Source organism: Triticum aestivum, chromosome 3B (assembly GCF_018294505.1).
Source record: "Triticum aestivum cultivar Chinese Spring chromosome 3B, IWGSC CS RefSeq v2.1, whole genome shotgun sequence".
Classification (NCBI taxonomy): domain Eukaryota; kingdom Viridiplantae; phylum Streptophyta; class Magnoliopsida; order Poales; family Poaceae; genus Triticum; species Triticum aestivum.
The window spans coordinates 99,936,278-99,958,550 of record NC_057801.1 but is presented as its reverse complement, the minus strand read 5'-3'; the positions used below and the strand labels follow the sequence as shown (position 1 = coordinate 99,958,550).

Here is a 22,273-nt window from a genome sequence, read left to right as displayed (position 1 = left end):
TATTTTTTAGTTCTTTTGCTTTTAGGTAATAAAAATTATAAACTTTCTGTTAGTGTCATTTGTTTTCCAATTTGAATAGTTTAAATTTATTTTTTTTTGATTTTTTGTGAATCACTAGTTTTTGAATAACTTTACTGTAAAAATAAATTTTTTGAGTGATTCTTTTTCCTGCTATTTAATATTACTGTGTTTTATCATTATATTCAAAAACGAATTTTGTTATTTTAGTTTCTAACACAATTTTTTTTATGATAATTCTTTTTGCTATTAAAGTTTCTAACAAAAATTTTCTTTATGAAAATTCTTTTTGCTTTGAATGTTTTGAACAGAAAATACTTTGATAATTTTGGTTACATAAAATTTATATAATTTTAGTTTCAATAATACTCGAGGTTTATAAAATCTTTTTGAGTTGATTCATTTTGCTATTGGAGTTTTATAAAAGCTTTTTAGTTGATTCTTTTCGCTATTGAAGGATATTATAGTTTTGTTTTAGTTGATCATAACAGAATATTTTAATTCATTATTTCACCCACATAGTATGTGCTAAAAAGTTGAGAGGGTTACGGCAAAAACTCGATGCACTTCGTGTGCAAAATGGACAATCTCTTTCGAAGTACCACGGTTTTGGACTCCAGACTTTTTGTGTGTTCAAAATGCACCATTCAAAGGGATTCCATTTTTTTGAACTTATTTGAACTCCAGACTTTTTGTGTGTTCAAAATGTAGCATTCAAAGCCACATCATCAATTTTCAACCCTCTCTGACTTCATTTGGTATTTGTCATGCCTGTACTGATTTTTTATAGCTAAATGACCCTTAAATTGAAAAGCACTACAAATTAACTATGAAAAGGTTTTAAGTTGGCATGGTATCATCATTTCACCCACATAGCATGTGCTAAAAAGTTGAGAGGGTTAGAACAAAAATTGGATGCACACTAGTAGAAAACAAGGCTATCGTTTGGGCCTGGCCAGCCCATTAGTCCCGGTTCTTCATGAACCGGGACCCATGGGGGGTATTAGACCCGGCTCATGAGCCCAGGGGGCCAGCCCGGGACTCGTGGGCATTGGTCCCGGTTCGTCTAGACCCATTTGTCCCGGTTCTAGCCACGAACCGGGACTAATGGACCTTGCTCCTGGCCCATAGCCATTCGTACCGGTTCATGCCTTGAACCGGCTTAGAAGGGGGGGCTTTAGTCCCGGTTCATGCCACGAACCAGGAAAAACAATTTGCCTGTATATACCCATCGTCGTGGCAGAGCACTCCACAGTGCTCTGTTTTTTCAATCTAGCAAGGAGAGGGCATTTGAGTGCTCTAGTTCACCTCCAATGCACATGAGGTGTTCGATGAAATGCCCGAGCCACACTAGTTAAGCTTTCTCCTCTCGAAGCATGACCTCGGAGCTCCATTTTTTCTGATATTTGTCTAGATTTAGCGGTCCGTCACGCCCCGTCCCCGTTTTCACCGCCGTTGATCGCCCACGCCGATCTCGTCGCCGGCACCACCGTGGTGAGCCTCTTCTTCTTATCTTCTTTCTGATACTTGTCTGATTTTCTTACTTTAGATAGATATTTGTCTAATTTTCTTACTTTTGACACACATAATTATATATAATGCACACAGATGAACCGGCAATGGATGTATGGTGACAGACACACCTCCGAGTACATTAAGGGCGTGCATAATTTTCTCAAAGTGGCTGAGGCAAACAAGCAGAATGGTTTTATGTGTTGTCCATGCACTAAATGTGGGAATACAAAGTCTTACTCTAATCGGAAAATCCTTCACACCAACCTGCTTTACAAGGGTTTCATGCCACACTATAATGTTTGGACGAGGCACGAAGAAATAGGGTTTATGATGGAAGATGGCAAAGAAGAAGAGGACGATGACAACTATGTACCCCCTGAATACAGTGATGCTGCAACGGGGGAGCTGCTGAAGATCAAGAGGAACCAGACGATGTGCCCGATGATGCTGCTACGGGGGAAGCTGTTGAAGATCAAGAGGAACCAGATGATGTGCCCCATGATCATCTCCGCCGGGTCATTGTCGATGCAAGGACGCAATGCGAAAGTTAAAAGGAGAAGCTGAAGTTCGATCGCATGTTAGAGGATCACAAAAAAGGATTGTACCCCAAATGCGAAGATGGCAACAGAAAGCTGGGTACCGTACTGGAATTGCTGCAGTGGAAGGCAGAGAATGTTGTGCCTGACAAAGGATTTGAGAAGCTACTGAAAATATTGAAGAAGAAGCTTCCAAAGGATAATGAATTAACCGACAGTACATACGCAGCAAAGAAGGTCGTATGCCCTCTAGGATTGGAGGTGCAGAAGATACATGCATGCCTAAATGATTGCATCCTCTACCGCGGTGCGTACGAGGATTTGAATGCATGCCCGGTATGCGGCGCATTACGATATAAGATCAGATGAGATGACCCTGGTGATGTTGACGGTGAGCCCCGCAGGAAGAGAGTTCCTACGAAGGTGATGTGGTATGCTTCTATAATACCACGGTTGAAAAGACTGTTCAGAAACAAAGAGCATGCCAAGTTGATGCGATGGCACAGTGAGGACGGTAAGAAATACGGGAAGTTGAGAGCACCCGCTGACGGGTCGCAATGGAGAAAAATTGAGAGAGAGTACTGAGTTTGCACGTGACCCAAGGAACGTATGGTTTGGTTTAAGCACGGATGGCATTGATCCTTTCGGGGAGTAGAGCAGCAATCATAGCACCTGTCCCATTACTCTATGTATGTATAACCTTCCTCCTTGGATGTGCATGAAGCGGAACTTTATTATGATGCCAGTTCTCATCCAAGGCCCTAAGCAACCCGGCAACGACATTGATGTGTACCTAAGGCCATTAGTTGAAGAACTTTCACAACTGTGGAATGGAAATGGTGTACGTGCGTGGGATAAGCACAGACAGGAGGAATTTAACCTGCACGCGTTGCTGTTTATAACCATCAACGATTGGCCCGCTCTCAGTAACCTTTCAGGACAAACAAACAAGGGATACCACGCATGCACGCACTGTTTAGCTGACACCAAAAGTATATACCTGGGAAGCTGCAGGAAGAATGTGTACCTGGGCCATCGTCGATTTCTTCTGACCAACCATCAATGTCGCAAGAAAGGCAAGCATTTCAAAGGCGAGGCAGATCACTGGAAGAATCCCGCCATGTGTACCAGTGATCACGTACTTGCTATGGTCAATGATTTACACGTAATCTTTGGAAAGGATCCCGGCGGACTAGCTGTTTTGAGTGACGCCGAGGGACACGCACCCATGTGGAAGAAGAAATCTATATTTTGGGACCTACCCTACTGGAAAGACCTGGAGGTCCGCTCTTCGATCGATGTGATGCACGTCACGAAGAACCTTTGCGTGAACCTGCTAGGCTTCTTGGGCTTGTATGGGACGACAAAAGATACAGCTGAGGCACGGGAGGACCTGCAACGTTTGCACGAAAAAGACGGCATGCCTCCAAAGCAGTATGAAGGTCCTGCCAGCTACGCTCTTACCAAAGAAGAGAAGGAAATCTTCTTTGAATGCCTACTTAGTATGAAGGTCCTGACTGGCTTCTCGTCGAATATAAAGGGAATAATAAATATGGCAGAGAAAAATTTTCAGAACCTAAAGTCTCATGACTACCACGTGATTATGAAGCAACTGCTTCCGGTTGCATTGAGGGGGCTTCTACTGGAAAACGGCCGATTAGCCATTGTGAAGCTATGTGCATTCCTCAATGCAATCTCTCAGATGGTGATCGATCCAGAAATCATACCAAGGCTAAGGAGTGATGTGGTGCAATGCCTTGTCAGTTTCGAGTTGGTGTTCCCACCATCCTTCTTCAATATCATGACCCACGTCCTAGTTCATCTAGTTGATGAGATTGTCATTCTGGGTGCCGTATTTCTACACATTATGTACCCCTTTGAGAGGTTCACAGGAGTCCTATATAAATATGTCCGTAACCGCGCTAGGCCAGAAGGAAGCATGTCCATGGGCCATCAAACAGAGAATGTCATTGGGTTTTGTGTTGACCTCATTCCTGGCCTTAAGAAGATAGGTCTCCCTAAATCGCGGTATGAGGGGAGACTGACTGGAAAAGGCACGCTTGGAGGGGAGACAATAATATGCAAAGACAGATATTCTTGGTCTCAAGCACACTACACAGTTCTACAGAACTCTACCTTGGTGACCACTTATGTCGATCAACACGAGAACAGTCTGCGCTCCAAACACCCGGAGTAGTGCGACGACAGGATTACATGTGAACACATCAAGACTTTCAGCAGTTGGTTGGAAACATGTCTCAGAGGTGAAAACACTGTTTGTGATGAGTTGTACTCATTTTCCAGGGGACCATCTTCGACTGTAATGATTTGGAAGGGATACGAGATAAATGGGAATAAATTTTACGCGATCGCCCAAGATCAAAAGAGCACCAACCAAAACAACAGTGTCTTCTTTGATGCAGCAACCGAGAGGGGAAAGGACACATATTATGGTTACATAGTGGACATATGGGAATTTGAATACGGAGTAGATTTTAAGGTCCCTTTGTTTAAATGCAAACGGGTCAATCTGTCAGGAGGCGGGGTACAGGTAGACTCACAGTATGGAATGACAACAGTGGATCTGAACAACCTTGGGTACACTGACGAACCGTTCGTCCTAGCCAATGATGTGGCACGGGTTATCTATGTGAAGGATGTGTCTACCAAACCGAGAAAAAGAAAAAATAAGGAAGCAAATACATCATACGATGAGCCAAAGTGCCACATAGTTCTTTCAGGAAAAACGGACATCGTGGGAGTGGAGGGCAAGACAGACATGTCCGAAGATTATGAAAAGTTTCATGAAATTGCTCCCTTCAAAGTCAAGGCTAACCCAAGCATCCTGATAAATGATGGAGATTATCCATGGTTACGGCGCAATAAGGAAAGGACACAAGCGAAGAAAAAGTGAAGACTTTGTCCACGACTATTATGATGATACCATGCCAACTTTCAACCTTTTCGTAGTTCATTTGAAATGCCTATTGTAACAGACAAGTTTCCGTATGAAATCCTGATACTTCGAAAGATATTGTCCGTTTTGTACATGAACTGCATCCAGTTTTTCCCGTAACCCACTCAACTTTCTTGCACATGCTATGTGGATGAAATGATGATACCATGCCAACTTCCAACCTTTTCAGAGTTCATTTGAAATGCTTTTCAATTTTAGGGTCTTATAGCTCAAAATAATCAGTAAATGCATGAAAAATAACAAATGAAGTCAGAAAGGGTTGAAAATTGATGATGTGTCTTTGAATGGTGCATTTTGAACACACAAAAAGTCAGGAGTTCAAATAAGTTTTAAAAAAATGAAATCCCTGTGTAACAAACGAGTTTCCGTATGAAACCCCGATACTTCGAAAGAGATTGTCCATTTTGTACAAGAAGTGTATCCAGTTTTCCCATAACCCTCTCAACTTTTTAGCGCATGCTATGTGCGTGAAATGATGATACCATGCAAACTTTCAACCTTTTCAGAGTTCATTTGAAATGCTTTTCAATTTCAAGGTCTAATAGCTAAAAAAACCCAGTAAATGCTTTTATAAAACTCTAATAGCAAAAGTAATCAACTAAAAAGCTTTTATAAACCTCTAGTATTTTTTAAACTAAAATTATAGAAAACTTATGCAACTGAAATGATCAAAGTATTTTCTGTTCAAAACATGAAAAGCAGAAAGAATTATCATAAAGAATTTTTTGTTAGAAACTTTAGTAGAAAAAAGAATTTTCATAAAGATTTTTTTGATAGAAACTAAAATAACAAAATCTGTTTTTGAATATAATGATAAAATGCAGTAATATTAAATAGCAGGAAAAAGAATCACTCAAAATATATATTTATAGTGAAGTTATTCACAAACTAGTGATTCACAAAAATTTCAAAGAATTAAAATTTAAACTATTTAAATTTGGAAACTAATGGAGTAACAGAAAGATTATAATTATTCTGAGCTAAAAGCAAAAATAATAAAAAAATAAAGCAAAAATCAAAAGAAAATAAATAATTCAAAAAACAAAAAAAAATACTAAAAAAAAATAAAAAAAATGCCGCCTAATGTGCCACACGGCCTGCATACGACTAGAAACCCATGTGTACATGGGCCAGGATGCAGGCCCGTAGGCCCAATAGGCCCAACACAATAGGGACAAGGGTAGGCAACTAATGCCTGCATATTAGAGAGGAGCTCAGCACTTGAGCTGCACTGCAGCTTATAAACAGGTGGTGAGCTCTCTCAGCTAGCAAGGTGGGACTAAACTTCTCACTACACAGTGCCAGCACAAGGCCTTTGGTCCCGGTTCACTAGTAGAAAACGGAGCTTTAAAACCGGTTTGTAAGGGCCTTTAGTGCCGGTTATGGAACCGGCACTAAAGTGTGGGCACTAAGGCCCCCCCTAGTACCGGTTCGGCACGAACCGACGCTAAAGTGCCACCACATGGCGTGAGCTCGCGCCCTAGTATGGGGGACCTTTAGTACCGGTTGGTGTTACCAACCGGTACTAAAGGTTTTTTTCTGAATATTTTTTTGAAAATTTTTGAAAAAAAATTTGATTTTTTTTCGATTTTTATTTTTTCTGAATTATTTGATGATTTAGTCTCTAATCACCTCTCTTAACTGCTCAAGTGTGGATCACTCATTCCAAATCATCTAACTTCCCGACCGGTCACCCATCCCTCTCACTACTCCAGCCCGAGCACACTTAACTTTTGGGTTCTATTCTCCTCCGTTTCCTAGTCTGCACTTGTTGTTTTCCTGACAATAGTAAGATGTCAATCCTATTAACCCTCAGGAGTTTAGCTTGAGCATGAAGTCACACATTTCACCGTTTGAGTTTGAAAAATATTATTCTAAAAAAACAGTAATTATTTAGTAACGCTAATATTTCTTGAATAAGTTTGACCATAGTTTGACCATAGTTTGACCAAAATTCAAAAAATTGAAATAATTATTTAGTAACACTAATATTCTTGAATAATTATGTAGTAACATTAATACTTCTTGAATAACTAGTTTGACCAAATTTAACCAAATTTTTCTAAAAAAACTGAAATTTGACCATATCTTTTTTTCCTTTTCGAATTTGAGGATTCTAAAAAATTCTAAACAGACCGTAGGCGGTCTCCATCGGATGCGGATTTTCGTGCTGAATTTTTTGATATATTATACGTTTTTTTCCGACATCTTATGCAAAAGTTATAGCCGTTTTACATTTTTCCCTACACTTTTTGCAAAACATGTCCAAATTGAAGTTTTCAAATTTTCCTAACTAGTAGATATAGTAATATAACTACCTCTCGAAGGATTTTATTTTTTGAAGTTTTTATCATTTTCTTTTGATTTTTTCAAAACTGAAATGGCGATACACGGGGGGGGGGGGGGGTAGAGTTTGAAAATTGGCCCCTTTAGTACCGGTTCGTGGCACGAACTGGTACTATAGGTTAGACCTTTAGTACCGGTTGGTAACACAAACCGGTACTAAAGGGGCTCGTGGGGACCCGGCCTGACGCCAGCCTGCCACTACCCCTTTAGTACCGGTTCGTGGCACGAACCGGTACTAAAGGCTCAACACGAACCGGTACTATTGATCGCAGCCACGAATCGGCACTATTGATCACATTAGTGCCGGTTTTTTTACAAACCGGCACTAATGTGCTTCACATTTGACCCTTTTTCTACTAGTGGTTGGTGCCACCAACCGGGACTAAAGGGGTGCATTGGTCCCGGTTCATGGCACCAACCGGTACCAATGCCCCCCTTTAGTCCCGGTTGGTGCCACCAACCGGGACCAAAGCCCTCTGCTTCCTGCCCTTTGGGCTGCTGAAAAGAGGCCTTTGGTCCCGGTTGGTGGCACCAACCGGGACTAAAGGTCGCATTCGTCCCGGTTTGTCTCACGAACCGGGACTAATGCTTCGTCTATTTAACTAGCCCTCATGAAAATTTCATTCAGTTCATTCTTCCCCGCCCCGACGCCGCCAGGCTGCCCCTCTCCGCCTCGCCGTCGCCATCATCGCCTCGCGCCGTCCCGCGCCGCCCCGATGTCGTTCGGCGCCACCCCGACCCCGTCGCCGCCCCGCGCCCCGTGCCTCGCGACGCCGCCGGCCCTGCCTCGCTCGTCGCCTATTGCCGCGCCGCCCCTCACCGTCGCCCGTCGCCGCGCCGCCCCTCACGTACCATCGTCGTCGCCGTCCCCTGCCCGTCTCCCTTGCCGCGCCCCTCACGCTGTCGCCATCCCCCTGAGCTTATATGAATTTTGCTAATTTAATTAGATGTGTAGTTAATTTAGATGTGTAGTTAATTGAGTTAGATTTTCTTCATATATTGTTTTTCTTAGATTTTTTTTTCATATTGTATAATTTGTTCATATTATGTTAGATTTTTTTCTATTCATAGATTTTTTGGGTGATATTATTGTTGAATATGCATGTTTGTATGTTCATATATATGCAAAGATCGAATATGTCAATATTTTATGATTTTTTTCTATTCATAGAATTTTTATGATTTTTTTCTGTTGTAATTTTGTTCTTAGAATTTTAATGATTTTTTTGTTCATAGAATTTTCTTTGTCAATTTATGTGTATGTATAGGAAAATTGTGTATGATCAAAGTCATTAATGTATATGTTCATATTTAGAAGAAAAAGCAGGAGAGGAAAAAGAAAAATAAGAAGAGAAAGTGTTTAATATAATTAGTTAGAAAAATAATAGAACTAGTTAAACTAGTTTATTTTTAGTAAGTACTACTTTATTTTATTTATACTAAGTGCTTAATATATAGTTGAACTAGTTGATTTAATAAACTACTTTATTTTACTATAGAAGTAATTTATTTTTAGTAAGTACTAATTTATTTATTTATAGTAAGTGGTTAGTAGTTGAACTAGTTGATTTAATAAAACTACTTTATTTTACTATATATAGAAGTCGTTTATTTTTAGCAAGAAAATTAATAGAACTAGTTTATTTTTTTAGTTCAAGCAATTAATCCCGCATCGACGTCGACGATGCCTATCCCGCATCCTCATCGTCGACTCGGCGGTGGAGGCCTGCTTGATCAAGGCCATGTCCGGGACTGGGCTCCGCCGGGCTGGCATTGGGAGGTGCTACCTTCCGGGGGGCGTAGGTTGGTGAGGAGCCAACCCGTTGTTGACCCGATCCTTGTTTGGTGGCGGTAATGTGGGCCAGTGAAAGTGCCGAGGCTTTCGGACACCACGGAGGTGGTACGTCACCGTGCCACCGAGGAGGACGAGCACGTCCATCGCTACATGGTTGCGTTGGAGGGCAGGTTCGACAATACCTGGCAGGTTCTTCAGGGATCTCACTCTAGCTATGATCCTGTGATGGTTCCTTATCTTTGGGTGTCCACCGCCCGCTACGATACCCGTCGGGCGCTACGGTTCTAGCTGTATTAGCGATGCTATATGTATGATAGTATTCGAGGAGTATTAGTGATAATATTCGACGATGTACGGACACAAGAGATGATGTACTTTTGCTTATAATTGAATGCATGCTAATTTGAATACTACTTTATTTTACGATTTGGTTTTGCTTATTGAATGCTCATATTGGAAAAGTACTCCTACTTTGAATGCTAAAATTGGAGAGCACTATGCAGAAATCTAGGAGCCCCCTCCATGATCCACGTCGTCATCCACGTCACCGACCCCCCTCCGACCTCGAGGTGAGACCAGCCAAATCTCCATGTCAATATGAGTCCTATAATATGAGTCCTCGGTTTGACTTTAAGTTTGCCGAGTCTCCACCTATATGAGAGGACGAAGAATCCCGAAAGTTGTCGTGGGGGTAGCTTCTCCTTCGTTCCCGTGTGCTAGACACAATTTGGTGTAATGCACTCGGGAACGAAAGGAGGAGCTACCATCACCAACGATCGCAAATGTCAGAGAGGAATCAGTGAGGGAGAGTCTCCAACCATGTATATATGAGAGGACGAAGAATCCCGACTGTTGTCGTGGGGGTAGCTTGTCCTTCATTCCCGTGTGCTAGAAAATTTGGTGTAATAATGTACTCGTTAATGAAAGGAGGAGCTACCATCACCGACGGTCGAATATGTACACCACATGAGCAGAGAGTTTTCAGGAAAAGGCTCGACAGACCGATAGTCAACCCGTGATGAATAATAATGATCTAATTTAGGTTTTTTAGTACATATATTTAATTGTACAAGTTTAATATTTGAATTATGAACATAAGCCAGAAATGTCGTACTCGGACGACAAAAATCGCCCGGGGGAATGCGACTGGTGCCAAGACGACCGAGGTATGTGCGACATGTTCCTTGAGCTGGACGAAGAGCTATGTCTTGGAGATGATGGGTTTTGAAGACCATGAAAGTATGGAAACCAAAAAAATTCACCTAAGGACCCATCATGGTGTGGATTTTGAAGTAAAGCTGTACAATTCCGAGAGTGTAACACATTTTGGTTGCAAAAATTGGGAAGCACTTTGCAAGATGTATGGTTTTGATGAGGGTATGCTTGTGACCATGGATCTTGGTGATCCTAAAATCGAGCAAGACAATATGGACATTTGGGTCCTTGTTGATACACTTCCTATTCTTCCCCCATGTGAGCTTCTCAAACATAGTTATTAAGTAATTTATATTGTTTATTTCAAAATAGTTGACAACTTATTTCCATTGACATCTTATTTTCATTCTTCAAAGAATGTGCGAAAGATGGTAGACAAAACCCACTACACCGATGGCTCCGAATTAACTTATAAGGAGAAAAATCATCTGATCGCATTTTGTACTGATCTTGAGAATTACAATATCTACAATCGAACTCCTCAACATTATGGTCAATACGTGCCACTAGTTCACGTGTTGAACTACGGTAACTACCATGGAGATACCCTGGTAAGATTTTTTTACTATTATGACATCAATGCATCTTTTGCATACTTCTAAAACTAATACATCATTGCTAACTATGAAGTTATTACTATGTTTCTCAACAGATAATCCCGAATGATTGTGTGCCTCATTTGATGTATACGCATGGTCACCTTGATGTTTTGAACATACAACCAGGTTATCCTACGAATCTCAACTGTCCATACCGGATTTCTAAAAGAAGTGGAGACATGACAATCAAAGAATGGAAAAAATTTATGGACAGTCGTAAGGAGGTTCTTGGAAGCAAAATGAAGCGAAGCGCAAGAATTGGAGACAGGATGATCTCCATTCTTCATAATGGAGAGTCAGGGTCTATATTGTTTTACGCTATTTTACCTTAAGGGTGTTTAGGTCCTACCTGATACTGATGATCATGTGCTAAGAACAATTAAGTAGGGTTGGGTTCGATGACTATGAGGATGATGATCGTATGACTTGTTATTAATAACGTGTAGAAGTTGTATGATGATGCATGATTAGTAGGACTTGTTATTATATATGATGATGTATGATGCGAGCATGAAGAGTTATTATATATCAGTGGGTGAAATGAACATAGCAGTAGCATTGGTAACCAAGCACGAAGATATAAGAGAGGCCACTTCTCTCTATTATCTAGCTAATAACAACCTAAATTAACCCCCAAACCCCCTAAACCAGCCCCTTTCAAAAAAAACCTCAGCTCCAGCCAGCTGCTGATGCGTGGATGCCTTTTGGTCCCGGTTTATGTCACCAACCGGGACCAACGGCCCACCTGCCTAGGCTGCCCGCGGTGGCCACGTGGAGGCCCATCTGTCCCGGTTCGTGTAAGAACTGGTACTAAAGGCCAAGGGCATTAGTACCGACCTTTTAGTCCCGGTTCTTAAACCGAGACAAAAGGCCCTTACGAAACGGACAAATGGTCCTTTTTCTACTAGTGGCACTTCGTGTGCAAAATGGGCAATCTCTTTCGAAATATCAAGGTTTTGGACGAAAACTCATCTATTACAAAGGGATTCCTTTTTTTGAACTTATTTGAACTCCAGACTTTTTGTGTGTTCAAAATGCACCATTCAAAACCACATCATCAATTTTCAATCCTCTCTGACTTCATTTGGTATTTTTCATGCATGTACTGATTATTTTTGAGCTAAATGACCCTTAAATTGAAAAGCACTACAAATGAACTCTGAAAATGTTGAAAGTTGGCAAGGTATCATCATTTCACCCACATAGCATGTGCTAAACAGTTGAGAGGGTTACGACAAAAACTAGATGCACTTCGTGTAGAAAACAGACAATCTCTTTGGAAGTATCAGGGTTTCGGACGAAAACTCATGTGTTACAAAGGCATTTCATTTGTTCACATGTAACTGCAGTGATATTCAAGATCAAAGGCATCATCATAATAGTTGTTGATAGAAAATCTTAACTTTTTCTTTGCTTGTGCCTGTGCTTATTGCGCCGTAACCATGAATAATCTTCATCGTTTAACAAGGTGCTTGGGTCAGCCTTGGCTTTGAAGGAGGAATTTCATGAAACTTTTCATAATCTTCAGACATGTCTGTCTTGCCCTCCAATCCCATGATGTCTCTTTTTCCTGAAAGAACTATGTGGCGGTTTGGCCCATCGTATGATGTATCCGCTTCCTTATCTTTTCTTTTTCTCCGTTTGGTAGACATGTCCTTCACATAGAAAACCTGCGCCACATCATTGGCTAGGACGAATGGTTCATCTGTGTACCCCAGATTGTTCAGATCCACTGTTGTCATTCCGTACTATGGGTCTACCTGTAACCCGCCTCCTGACAGATTGACCCATTTGCATTTAAACAAAGGGACCTTAAAATCTACTCCGTAGTCAAGTTCCCATATGTCCACTATGTAACCATAACATGTGTCCTTTCCCCTCTCGGTTTCTGCATCAAAGTAGACACTTCTGTTTTGGTTGGTGCTCTTTTGATATTGGGTGATCGTGTAAATTGTATTCCCATTTATCTCGTACCCTTTGTAAGTCATTACGGTCGAAGATCGTTCCCTCGCCAACGAGTACAAGTCATTAGAAACAGTGTTGTCACACCTGAGACGTGTTTGAAACCAACTGCCAAAACTCCTGATGTGTTCACATGTAATCCAGTCTTCACACTGGTCTGGGTGTTTGGAGCGCAGAATGTTCTTGTGTTCATCGACATACGGGGTCACCAAGGTAGAATTCAGTAGAACCGTGTAGTGTGCTTGAGACCAAGAATGCCCGTCCCTACATATTATTGAGTCCCCTCCTAGCGTGCCTTTTCCAACCAGTCTCCCCTCATACCGCGATTGAGGGAGACCTATCTTCTTCGGGTCAGGAATGAAGTCAACACAAAACCCAGTGACATCCTTTGTTTGATGGCCCATGGAGACGCTTCCTTCTGGCCTAGCGCGGTTATGGACATATTTCTTTAGGACTCCCATGAACCTCTCAAAGGGGAACATATTGTGTAGAAATACAGGGCCCAGAACGACAATCTCGTTGAGTAGATGAACTAGGACGTGCGTCATGATATTGAAGAAGGATGGTGGGAACACCAGCTCGAAATTGACAAGACATTGCGCCACATAACTCCTTAACCTTGGTAGGATTTCTGGATTGATCACCTTCTTAGAGATTGCATTGAGGAATGAACATAGATTCACAATGGCTAATCGAATGTTTTCTGGTAGAAGCCCCCTCAATGCAACCGGAAGCAGTTGCATCATAATCACGTGGCAGTCATGAGACTTTAGGTTCTGGAACTTTTTCTCTACCATATTTATTATTCCCTTTATATTCGACGAGTAGCCAAACGGGACCTTCATATTGAGCATGCATTTAAAGAAGATTTCTTTCTCTTATTTGGTAAGAGCGTAGCTGGCAGGACCTTCATACTGCTTTGGAGGCATGCCGTCTTTTTTGTGCAAAAGTTGCAGGTCTTCTCGTGCCTCCGGTGTATCTTTTGTCTTCCCATACATGCCCAAGAATCTTAGCAGGTTCACGCAAAGGTTCCTCGTCACGTGCATCACGTCGATTGAAGAGGGGACCTCTAGGACTTTCCAGTAGGGTAGATCCCAAAATATAGATTTCTTCTTACATGGGTGCGCGTCCCTCAACGTCATTCGGAACAGATAGTCCGCCGGGACCCTTCCCGAAGATTACTTTTAAATCATTGACCATAGAAAGTACATGATCACCGGTACGCATGGCGGGCTTCTTCCGGTGATCTGCCTCGCCTTTGAAATGCTTACCTTTCTTTCGACATTGATGGTTGGTCGGAAGGAATCGACGATGCCACAGGTACACATTCTTCCTGCATTTGGCCAGGTATATACTTTCGATGCCATCTAAATAGTGCGCGCATGCGTGGTATCCCTTGTTTGTCTGTCCTGAAAGGTTACTGAGAGTAGGCCAATCATTGATGGTGACAAATAGCAATGCATGCAGGTCAAATTTCTCATGTTTGTGCTCATCCCACACACGTACACCGTTTCCAATCCATGGTTGTAGAAGTTCTTCAACTAATGGCCTTAGGTACACATCAATGTCGTTACGGGGTTGCTTAGGGACTTGGATGAGAACTGGCATCATAATGAACTTCTGCTTCATGCACAGCCAAGAAGGAAGGTTATAGATACATCGAGTCACGGGCCAGGTGCTGCGTTTGCTACTCTGCTCCCCAAAAGGATTAATGCCATCCGCGCTTAAACAAAACCATACGTTCCTTGTGTCACCTCAAACTCCTCCCAGTACTTTCTCTTGATTTTTCGCCACTTTGACCCGTCAACGGGTGCTCTCAACTTCCCATCTTTCTCATGGTCCTCTCTATGCCATCGCATCAACTTGGCATGCTCTTTGTTTGTGAACAGGCGTTTCAACCGTGGTATTATAGGAGCATACCACATCACCTTGGCAGGAACCCTCTTCCCGGGGCGCTCGCCGTCAACATCACCAGGGTCATCTCGTCTGATTATATACTGGAATGCACCACATACCGGGCGTGCATTCAAATCCTCGTACACACCATGGTACAAGATGCAATCATTAGGGCATGCATGTATCTTCTGCACCTCCAATCCTAGAGGGCATACAACCTTCTTTGTTGCATACGTACTGTCGGGAAATTCATTAACCTTTGGAAGCTTCTTCTTCGATATTTTCAGTAGCTTCTCAAATCCTTTGTCAGGTACACCATTCTCTCCCTTCCACTGCATCAATTCTAGTAGGGTACCGAGATTTGTGTTGCCATCTTCGCAATTGGGGTACAACCCTTTTTTGTGATCCTCTAACATGTGATCGAATTTCAGCTTCTCCTTTTGACTTTCGCACTGTCTCCTTGCATCAACAATGGCCCGGCGAAGATCATCATCGGGCACATCGTGTGGTTCCTCTTGATCTTCAACAGCTTCCCATGTTGCAGCATAACTGTATTCAGGGGGCACATAGTTGTCATCGTCCTCTTCTTCTTTGTTGTCTTCCATCATAACCCCTGTTTCTCCGTGCTTGGTCCAAACATTATAGTGTGGCATGAAACCCTTATAAAGAAGGTGGGTATGAATGGTTTTCGAGTCAGAGTAAGACTTCGTATTGCCACATATAGGGCATGGACAACACATAAAACCATTCTTCTTGTTTGCCTCAGCCACTTCGAGAAAATTATGCACGCCCTTAATGTACTCGGAGATGTGTCTGTCACCGTACATCCATTGTCGGTTCATCTGCGTGCATTATATATAATTAAGTGTGTCAAAAACCATTACAGAACATCATGAATAGATAATCAAGTGACCAAATTAATAGAAGTTCATCATCACATTAAAACCAAAGTAGATACATCATTCTCATTGCACAACATATAGCTCTTCAGAGCATCTAATTAATTAAACCATACATTGAAACTATGTAAAACTTTTCAATGCAAAAACAAATGCGATCATAATCGCAACCAAGGTAACAATTGATCCAACGGCATAATGATACCAAGCCTCGGTATGAATGGCATATTTTCTAACCATTCTAATCATCAAGCGCAATGCATCCATCTTGATCTTGTGATCATCGACGACATCCGCAACATGCAACTCCAATATCATCTTCTCCTCCTTATTTTTTTATTATTTCCTTCAAGAAATTGTTTTCTTCTTCAACTAAATTTAACCTCTCGACAATAGGGTCGGTTGGAATTTCTGGTTCACATACCTCCTAGATGAATAAAATCTATGTCATGTTGGTTGGCATAATTGTCATAAACAATAAATGAACCAAATAGTTATAAAAGATAATATATACCACATCCGAATCATAGACAGGACGAGGGCCGATGGGGGCGGATACCAAAACCATCGCACTATATAATAGGAAGCAATAATAAAAGTAAGAAAGTTATACAAGTATCTATCTAAACATACAAGCAAGATTTTTTTCCCTTTCAGTAAGAAGATAAGAACAAGAGGCTCACCACGGTGGTGCCGGCGATGAGATCGGCGCGGGCGATCGACGACGGTGAAGACGGGGACGGGACGCGACGGACCGCTAAACCTAGACAAATATTGAGGAGAATGGAGCTTGGAGGTCGAGCTTGGAGAGGAGAAGGCTTAAGTAATGTGGCTCGGGCATTAAATCGAACACCTCATGTGCATAGGAGGTGAGCTAGAGCACCACAGAGCCCTCCCCTCGCCGGCCAGAAAAAACAGAGCAATGTGGAGTGCTCTGCTCGCCGGCGAGGGGGTATATATAGGATCACCATTGATCCCGGTCATGGCTTGAACCGGGACTAAAGGTCACCCTTTGGTCCCGGTTCAAGCCACCAACCGGGACCAATGGTGGTGTGCCAGGAGTGAGGCCCATTGGTTCCGGTTCGTCACACCAACCGGGACCAAAGGGGCCAGACGAACAGGGACCAATGCCCCCACGAGGCCCGGCAGGCCCCCTGGCCTCACAAACCGGGACCAATGCCCCCATGGGTCCCGGTTCGTGACAGAACCGGGACTAATGGGCTTATCTGGCCTGAACGAAAGGCCCTGTTTTCTACTAGTGTCTGGTGTCGTACATCATCTAACATCATATTTGGGGATTTGAGCCTAATGTCTATCATATTTGTATGGCAAGAATAGTCAACCACGGTTTAACAGCCCTAGTGTTGCTAATAAACCTACTGCATGGCAAGTGCCATAGGGAATAAAATAGGAACTTGCATCGGTGCATGTACTAGTTTTTTCACTGTTCAAGATTTTGTATTGCCTCGTTATGCGCAATAGCATTGTTATTCATTTTTTAGGTGTTTATACATCAACATGGTTATTTGGGTCATCTATATCTTTTGAGTAATTTCTTGAAAAATAAAATCATAGCAACAACAGGATAGAGATAGTTATGTGAAAGCGCGTGAAATCTTTCTTTTTTTTAGAGCACAAGAGTTTTTTCTTCTAAGAATACAAAGTATCCTTTTTGCATGAAAAAAATAACATGAACACACATACAAAACATCGATGTACTATGCATGCAATGTAGCCATTATATAAATAAATATCCAAAAATAAACTAATTGGTTTATTTGCTTGGGACAACCAGGAGGGGAATTAGCATTGGGGCGCTGCTTGGGCCCATGTAGATTCAGAAAAGAAAAGGCATAGCCCTGTTCCCCGATACCATTCTAGAATTAGCTTAATCTTTGAAGTTTGAGTGATAAGCTGGCTCGTATCCCCATGGGAGTAGTATTAATCGGATGGCACCGAGCGTGGGTGCGGGTGGACCATATCCAGAATCACACGTCTCGCGGTACACCTTGTTGCATTCCACGATGATCCACGTCGAGCACGCATCCGTCTACCTCTCCGGTGTCATATTCAGCACGGTGGTGGCCGAGCTCCTGGCGCTCCATGGCTGCGGGCCCGTCCGTCGAGGCCGGTAGCTGGCATTGGTGACGTCCGCCGTGGCCGGGCGACCACGACGATTGGCTCACTCTGAGCAGGCTCGAGGCCGCAAGGGAGCATGCCTAGGACGTGCTCCGCGGGGTGGAGAGTGCCTTCACCCTCCTAGCCACTGTCTGGTTCATGCTTCACGGCCGGAACCCCGACGCTGTCGATCGGGCCGGCAAGCCATGGAAGAGCAACTCCACGCCGCCGCCGTCGAACTCCAGGTCGTGGTGGGCAGCGTGGCAAACATGTCCGCGCTGGCCTTCTTGGCCACCCAACTTGCCATCCGCACCCGCATCCACTTCATAATTATTTTTTCAGAGTATAGAAGAGTGCAAATTTTGTATATTTTGTGTACAAGTTTGCAATAAATTCTAATTCCCGCATGAAAGGGAAGACTTTAATACATGTCTTTATGGTTTGATCATGTTAGGTACAGTTGTACAATATTTAAAAAATTATTTGTTGTTGTTTATTTAAGGGGTAAACTATTTCCACAATTCATTCTTGATGAGAAGAAAGCTTTCCTTTGTTTATGTTGTTTTGTAACATGGCTTCTTTGTTTATGTTGTTTTGTAACATGGCATTTTACTGTCAATTTTTAAACCATTTTATGTTTAATATTTAAAAAATAGTTTCCTTAGAAAGAACGCTGCAGACAAATTCTCCCCGGACAACAGAAAATATATTACGTGCTTACATATATATTCCAGATGATTTCTATTGGAATTATAAAAACATGTTATTTTCTGGTAGGGGACAGAAAATACTGTTATACTCCCGCCGTTCCTAAATACTTGTCTTTCTAGACATTTCAAATGACTACTACATACGGATGTATGTAGACATATTTTAAAGTGTAGATTCACTCATTTTGCTTCGTATGTAGTCATTTGTTGAAATGCTTAGAAAGACAAGTATTTAGGAACGGAGGAAGAGGAAGTACATTTTATGTTAGGTCGAAAAGGGAGACGGAGATTTTGTACCGGCAGCCAGTGTCAATATTTGTGATTATCTATCGCGTTTACAAATTCATTACTAATTAAGTCGAAGTAGTACAATTATGAAGTCAGGGCAAAATAGGTGTAGGCTTGCACATGAATGTAATCACCACCGAGCGTGCGGGTGCATGGCTTCTGCCAAGTGGTGGGCCAGTCACGAGGCTTTGTCAGTGGATGGGTCACACGAGCCCTATCAGTCAGCCCAGTACAGCGGGGCCCTGGTGTTGGGTTGAATTTTCTATGCACTTGAGCAGCACATGTACGAGGAAAATAATTTAGGCAAACTGACCTATAGACGCCCCCTTGTTTCCACTCTCCGTCCTGGAGGCCCTTCTCGCTGAAATAGCCAGCCTGGTTAGACAGGCCCCTAACTTGGCAACCTACCAGGGCCATGACACAATATGTTCACAGACAAGCGGGTCCGTTGTAGATGGGACCAGAGGTTCAGTCGGTCAGAAGCTACTTTAGCTCGCTATATACCCGCGATGGATTCTGCGTGACAACGACAGTTTCACTTGCACGCGTGCTCCATCCTGCAGGGGCCACCACACCGTAAACCCCACCGTCTCCAGAAACTACCTCGCCGGCCGGCGGGTGGTGCTGTACAAATAGCCTCAGCTGACCACGAGAAGCACAAGTAACAAATAGCTCCACGTCTCCTCCTATTAACGGCGTCAGAGAGAGAGAGAGAGAGAGAGAGAGGGAGGGAGAGAGAGAGAGAGAGAGAGAGAGAGAGAGAGAGAGAGAGAGAGAGAGAAGGAGAGAGAGAGAGCCGACGCCGGCAATGGAACAGTGGAGGAACACGGCGGCGCAGGTGTCGGCTCGCAGCATCACCTACATCAACGGGACGAATGCAGTAGTCGAGGCAATCATTCGCGCCCGCCAGCAGTACCGCCTGGCCTTAGTGGACTGCCGCAGATTCCGCCCGGGCGTGCATCCCCTGCCCAACGCCGGCCAGGGCGCTTCAGCAGGCGGCCCCATCATCGACCTCGCCATCGGCCGGATCAAGCGCATCAGCAGGTTCCACGCCGTACTGGGCAACGTCTTCTCCCTCTGCGTTGCGCACATCGGGCTCCAGGTCAACACGCCATGGTGGCGGGACAGGTCGCAACTCCACCACGCCGACGCTGCCCGCCACGCGGAGACAGCGCTGCTGTGCCTACACTCCGCCAAGTCGCACGGCCATGCGGCCCTCGGCGTCTTCCACGTCATGCTCAGGCCGCCATCGCCGCGAGCAGTCGCCCACGTCTGGGCACCTGCGGCCGAGCAGCTCCTGCGCTGCGCGATCGACGATCTGGCCATGGCGGAGGCCGCGGTGGAGCGGATGCGCCCGGCCATTGTCGCCCAGTTCTTCGACGCCTCGATGCTTCTGCATGGCTGATCGCGCGTGCGGCATCGCAATCACCAATCTCTCTTGTGTTTTGTTCATCGATACATGCATGCACGAATGTACTTCTTTCCAGCCTCGGCTTTCCGTGGATCAAGAGGTTCAGGTGCTATATTTGTCGATCTGTGATTACGGTGTGGACGAATGTGATCAAAGATTCGGCGATGGCAGAACCGCACTGCACGTACGTACATCGGTCTGTAGCTTGTAGCTACTAGCCACTTATTTTTACAACCTTCTTTAAACCCAATCCCCTATGTCAGTTGAATGCATGATCGATAAATCATGATTGGCGTGCCCTGAGCTTCAGAACTTTTTTGATTCACAGTCACAGAAGATGGCAAAACTTGTTTGCAGTTGCATGCATGCACATGCACTACTGCAAAACGTACTAGACTACTAGAGGTATAGTAAGTAGTGCGAGTGCAACGCATGAAGTAGCTATATTTTGATGTAAAGAGGCATACAGCCAACAATCAAGGACGAACACGCACGAATTATGGCCTGGCGCTATATTTTGATGTAAAGGGGCTACAGCCAACAATCAAGGACGAAGACGCACGAATTATGGCCTGACTGGGTTGTCTTTTCCAAGTAGCCGAGTAACTTGCACGAAGCCATCACTTTGAAGGCTAGGTTTGCAAAAAACACTATGTTACAATTCTATTGCAGAAAACACCACGTCTTGTGTAATCATTTTGCAAAAGCCATTGATCGGCGGATTAGACTCGTTTGAGCGTGTTTATGACAGGTGAGTCCCACTTTTTGCTGACGTGGCATAATGGTTTGAGGATGACGGCGTTAAATGAGTTTTAAATCAAAAAAGCCCCCAACCTTCTTCCTGGTGCCCCCCAGACCCCCCACTTCGTGAGTTGGCCGGAGACACCGTCCCCGCCGCGGAACTTCGCGCCGGTGGCCGGAGACACCATCCCTGCTGCATAATTGGGCAAACCAGCTGCTCCCATCCGAGGAGCAGCCTTCCGCCATGCTGGAGCTCCCCTTCCGCCCATAGCCGGCCGTGGGCGGTGTGGCATCTCGAGCGCCGGCCGCTGCCGCACCTTCTGCCATGATGGAGCTCCCTGATGGAGTCCTGGACTAAGGGGTCCTCGGACAGCTGAACTATATACATTGGCCGGATTGTTGGGTTATGAAGATGCAAAGATAGAAGACTTGGTCCCGTGTCCGGATGGGACTCTCCTTAGCATGGAAGGCAAGCTTGGCGATTCGGATATGTATATTCCTTTCTATGTAACCGACTTTGTACAACCCTAGCCCCTTCTGGTGTCTATATAAACCGGAGTGTTTAGACTTCTAGGGTTAGAGTCACAACAATCATAATCTCATAGGCTAGACTTCTAGGGTTTAGCCATTACAATCTCATGGTAGATCAACTCTTGTAATACTCATATTCATCAAAATCAATCAAGCGGGAAGTAGAGTATTACCACCATAGAGGGGCCCGAACCTGGGTAAACATTGTGTCCCCCGCCTCCTGTTACCATTAACCTTAGACGCACAGTTCAGGACCCCCTACCCGAGATCCGCCGGTTTTGACACCGACATTGGTGCTTTCATTGAGAGTTCCGATGTGTCGTCGAAGATAGGCTTGATGGCTCCATCAATCATCAACAACAATGTAGTCCAGGGGGAGACCTTCCTCCCCGGACAGATCTTCGTATTCGGTGGCTTCGCACTGCGGGCCAAGTCGCTTGGCCATATAGAGCAGATCGATAGCTAGGCCCCTGGCCATCAGGTCAGATTCAGAAGCCTGAATTTTGTGGATGATGTCCGCGGAGACTTGATCTTCGACGGATTCGAGCCCATGACGGCTGTCCCCGGCCACTACGATGAACGTGACCTATATATGTCATCGGGCCACACACAGGATATAACACCTGTGACCGCCCTGGCCCTAGATCCGGAGCGGACTGTGTCGTCTGAAGATGGGAAACTTAACCCCGCCACGGAGGCCACAGACTCGGCGGCAC

The 22,273-nt window shown here is 43.9% G+C and overlaps 1 protein-coding gene and 1 pseudogene across 1 annotated transcript; both read left to right on the top strand.

Moving 5' to 3' along the window:
* Positions 1–19,510, top strand: part of LOC123067368 (uncharacterized) — a 136,093-nt pseudogene extending 116,583 nt beyond the window's left edge.
* A 132-nt stretch (positions 19,511–19,642) lies between these two features.
* Positions 19,643–20,535, top strand: LOC123064955 (uncharacterized). Its single transcript, XM_044488341.1, has one exon. It carries the CDS (start codon positions 19,683–19,685, stop codon positions 20,277–20,279), a length of 597 nt encoding a protein of 198 aa, XP_044344276.1. The 5' UTR covers positions 19,643–19,682; the 3' UTR covers positions 20,280–20,535.
* The last annotated feature ends 1,738 nt before the right edge of the window (positions 20,536–22,273 follow it).

Excerpts from the sequence above, each read along its gene's own strand:
- LOC123064955 (XM_044488341.1), top strand. The coding sequence starts at position 19,683 with ATGGAACAGTGGAGGAACACGGCGGCGCAGGTGTCGGCTCGCAGCATC.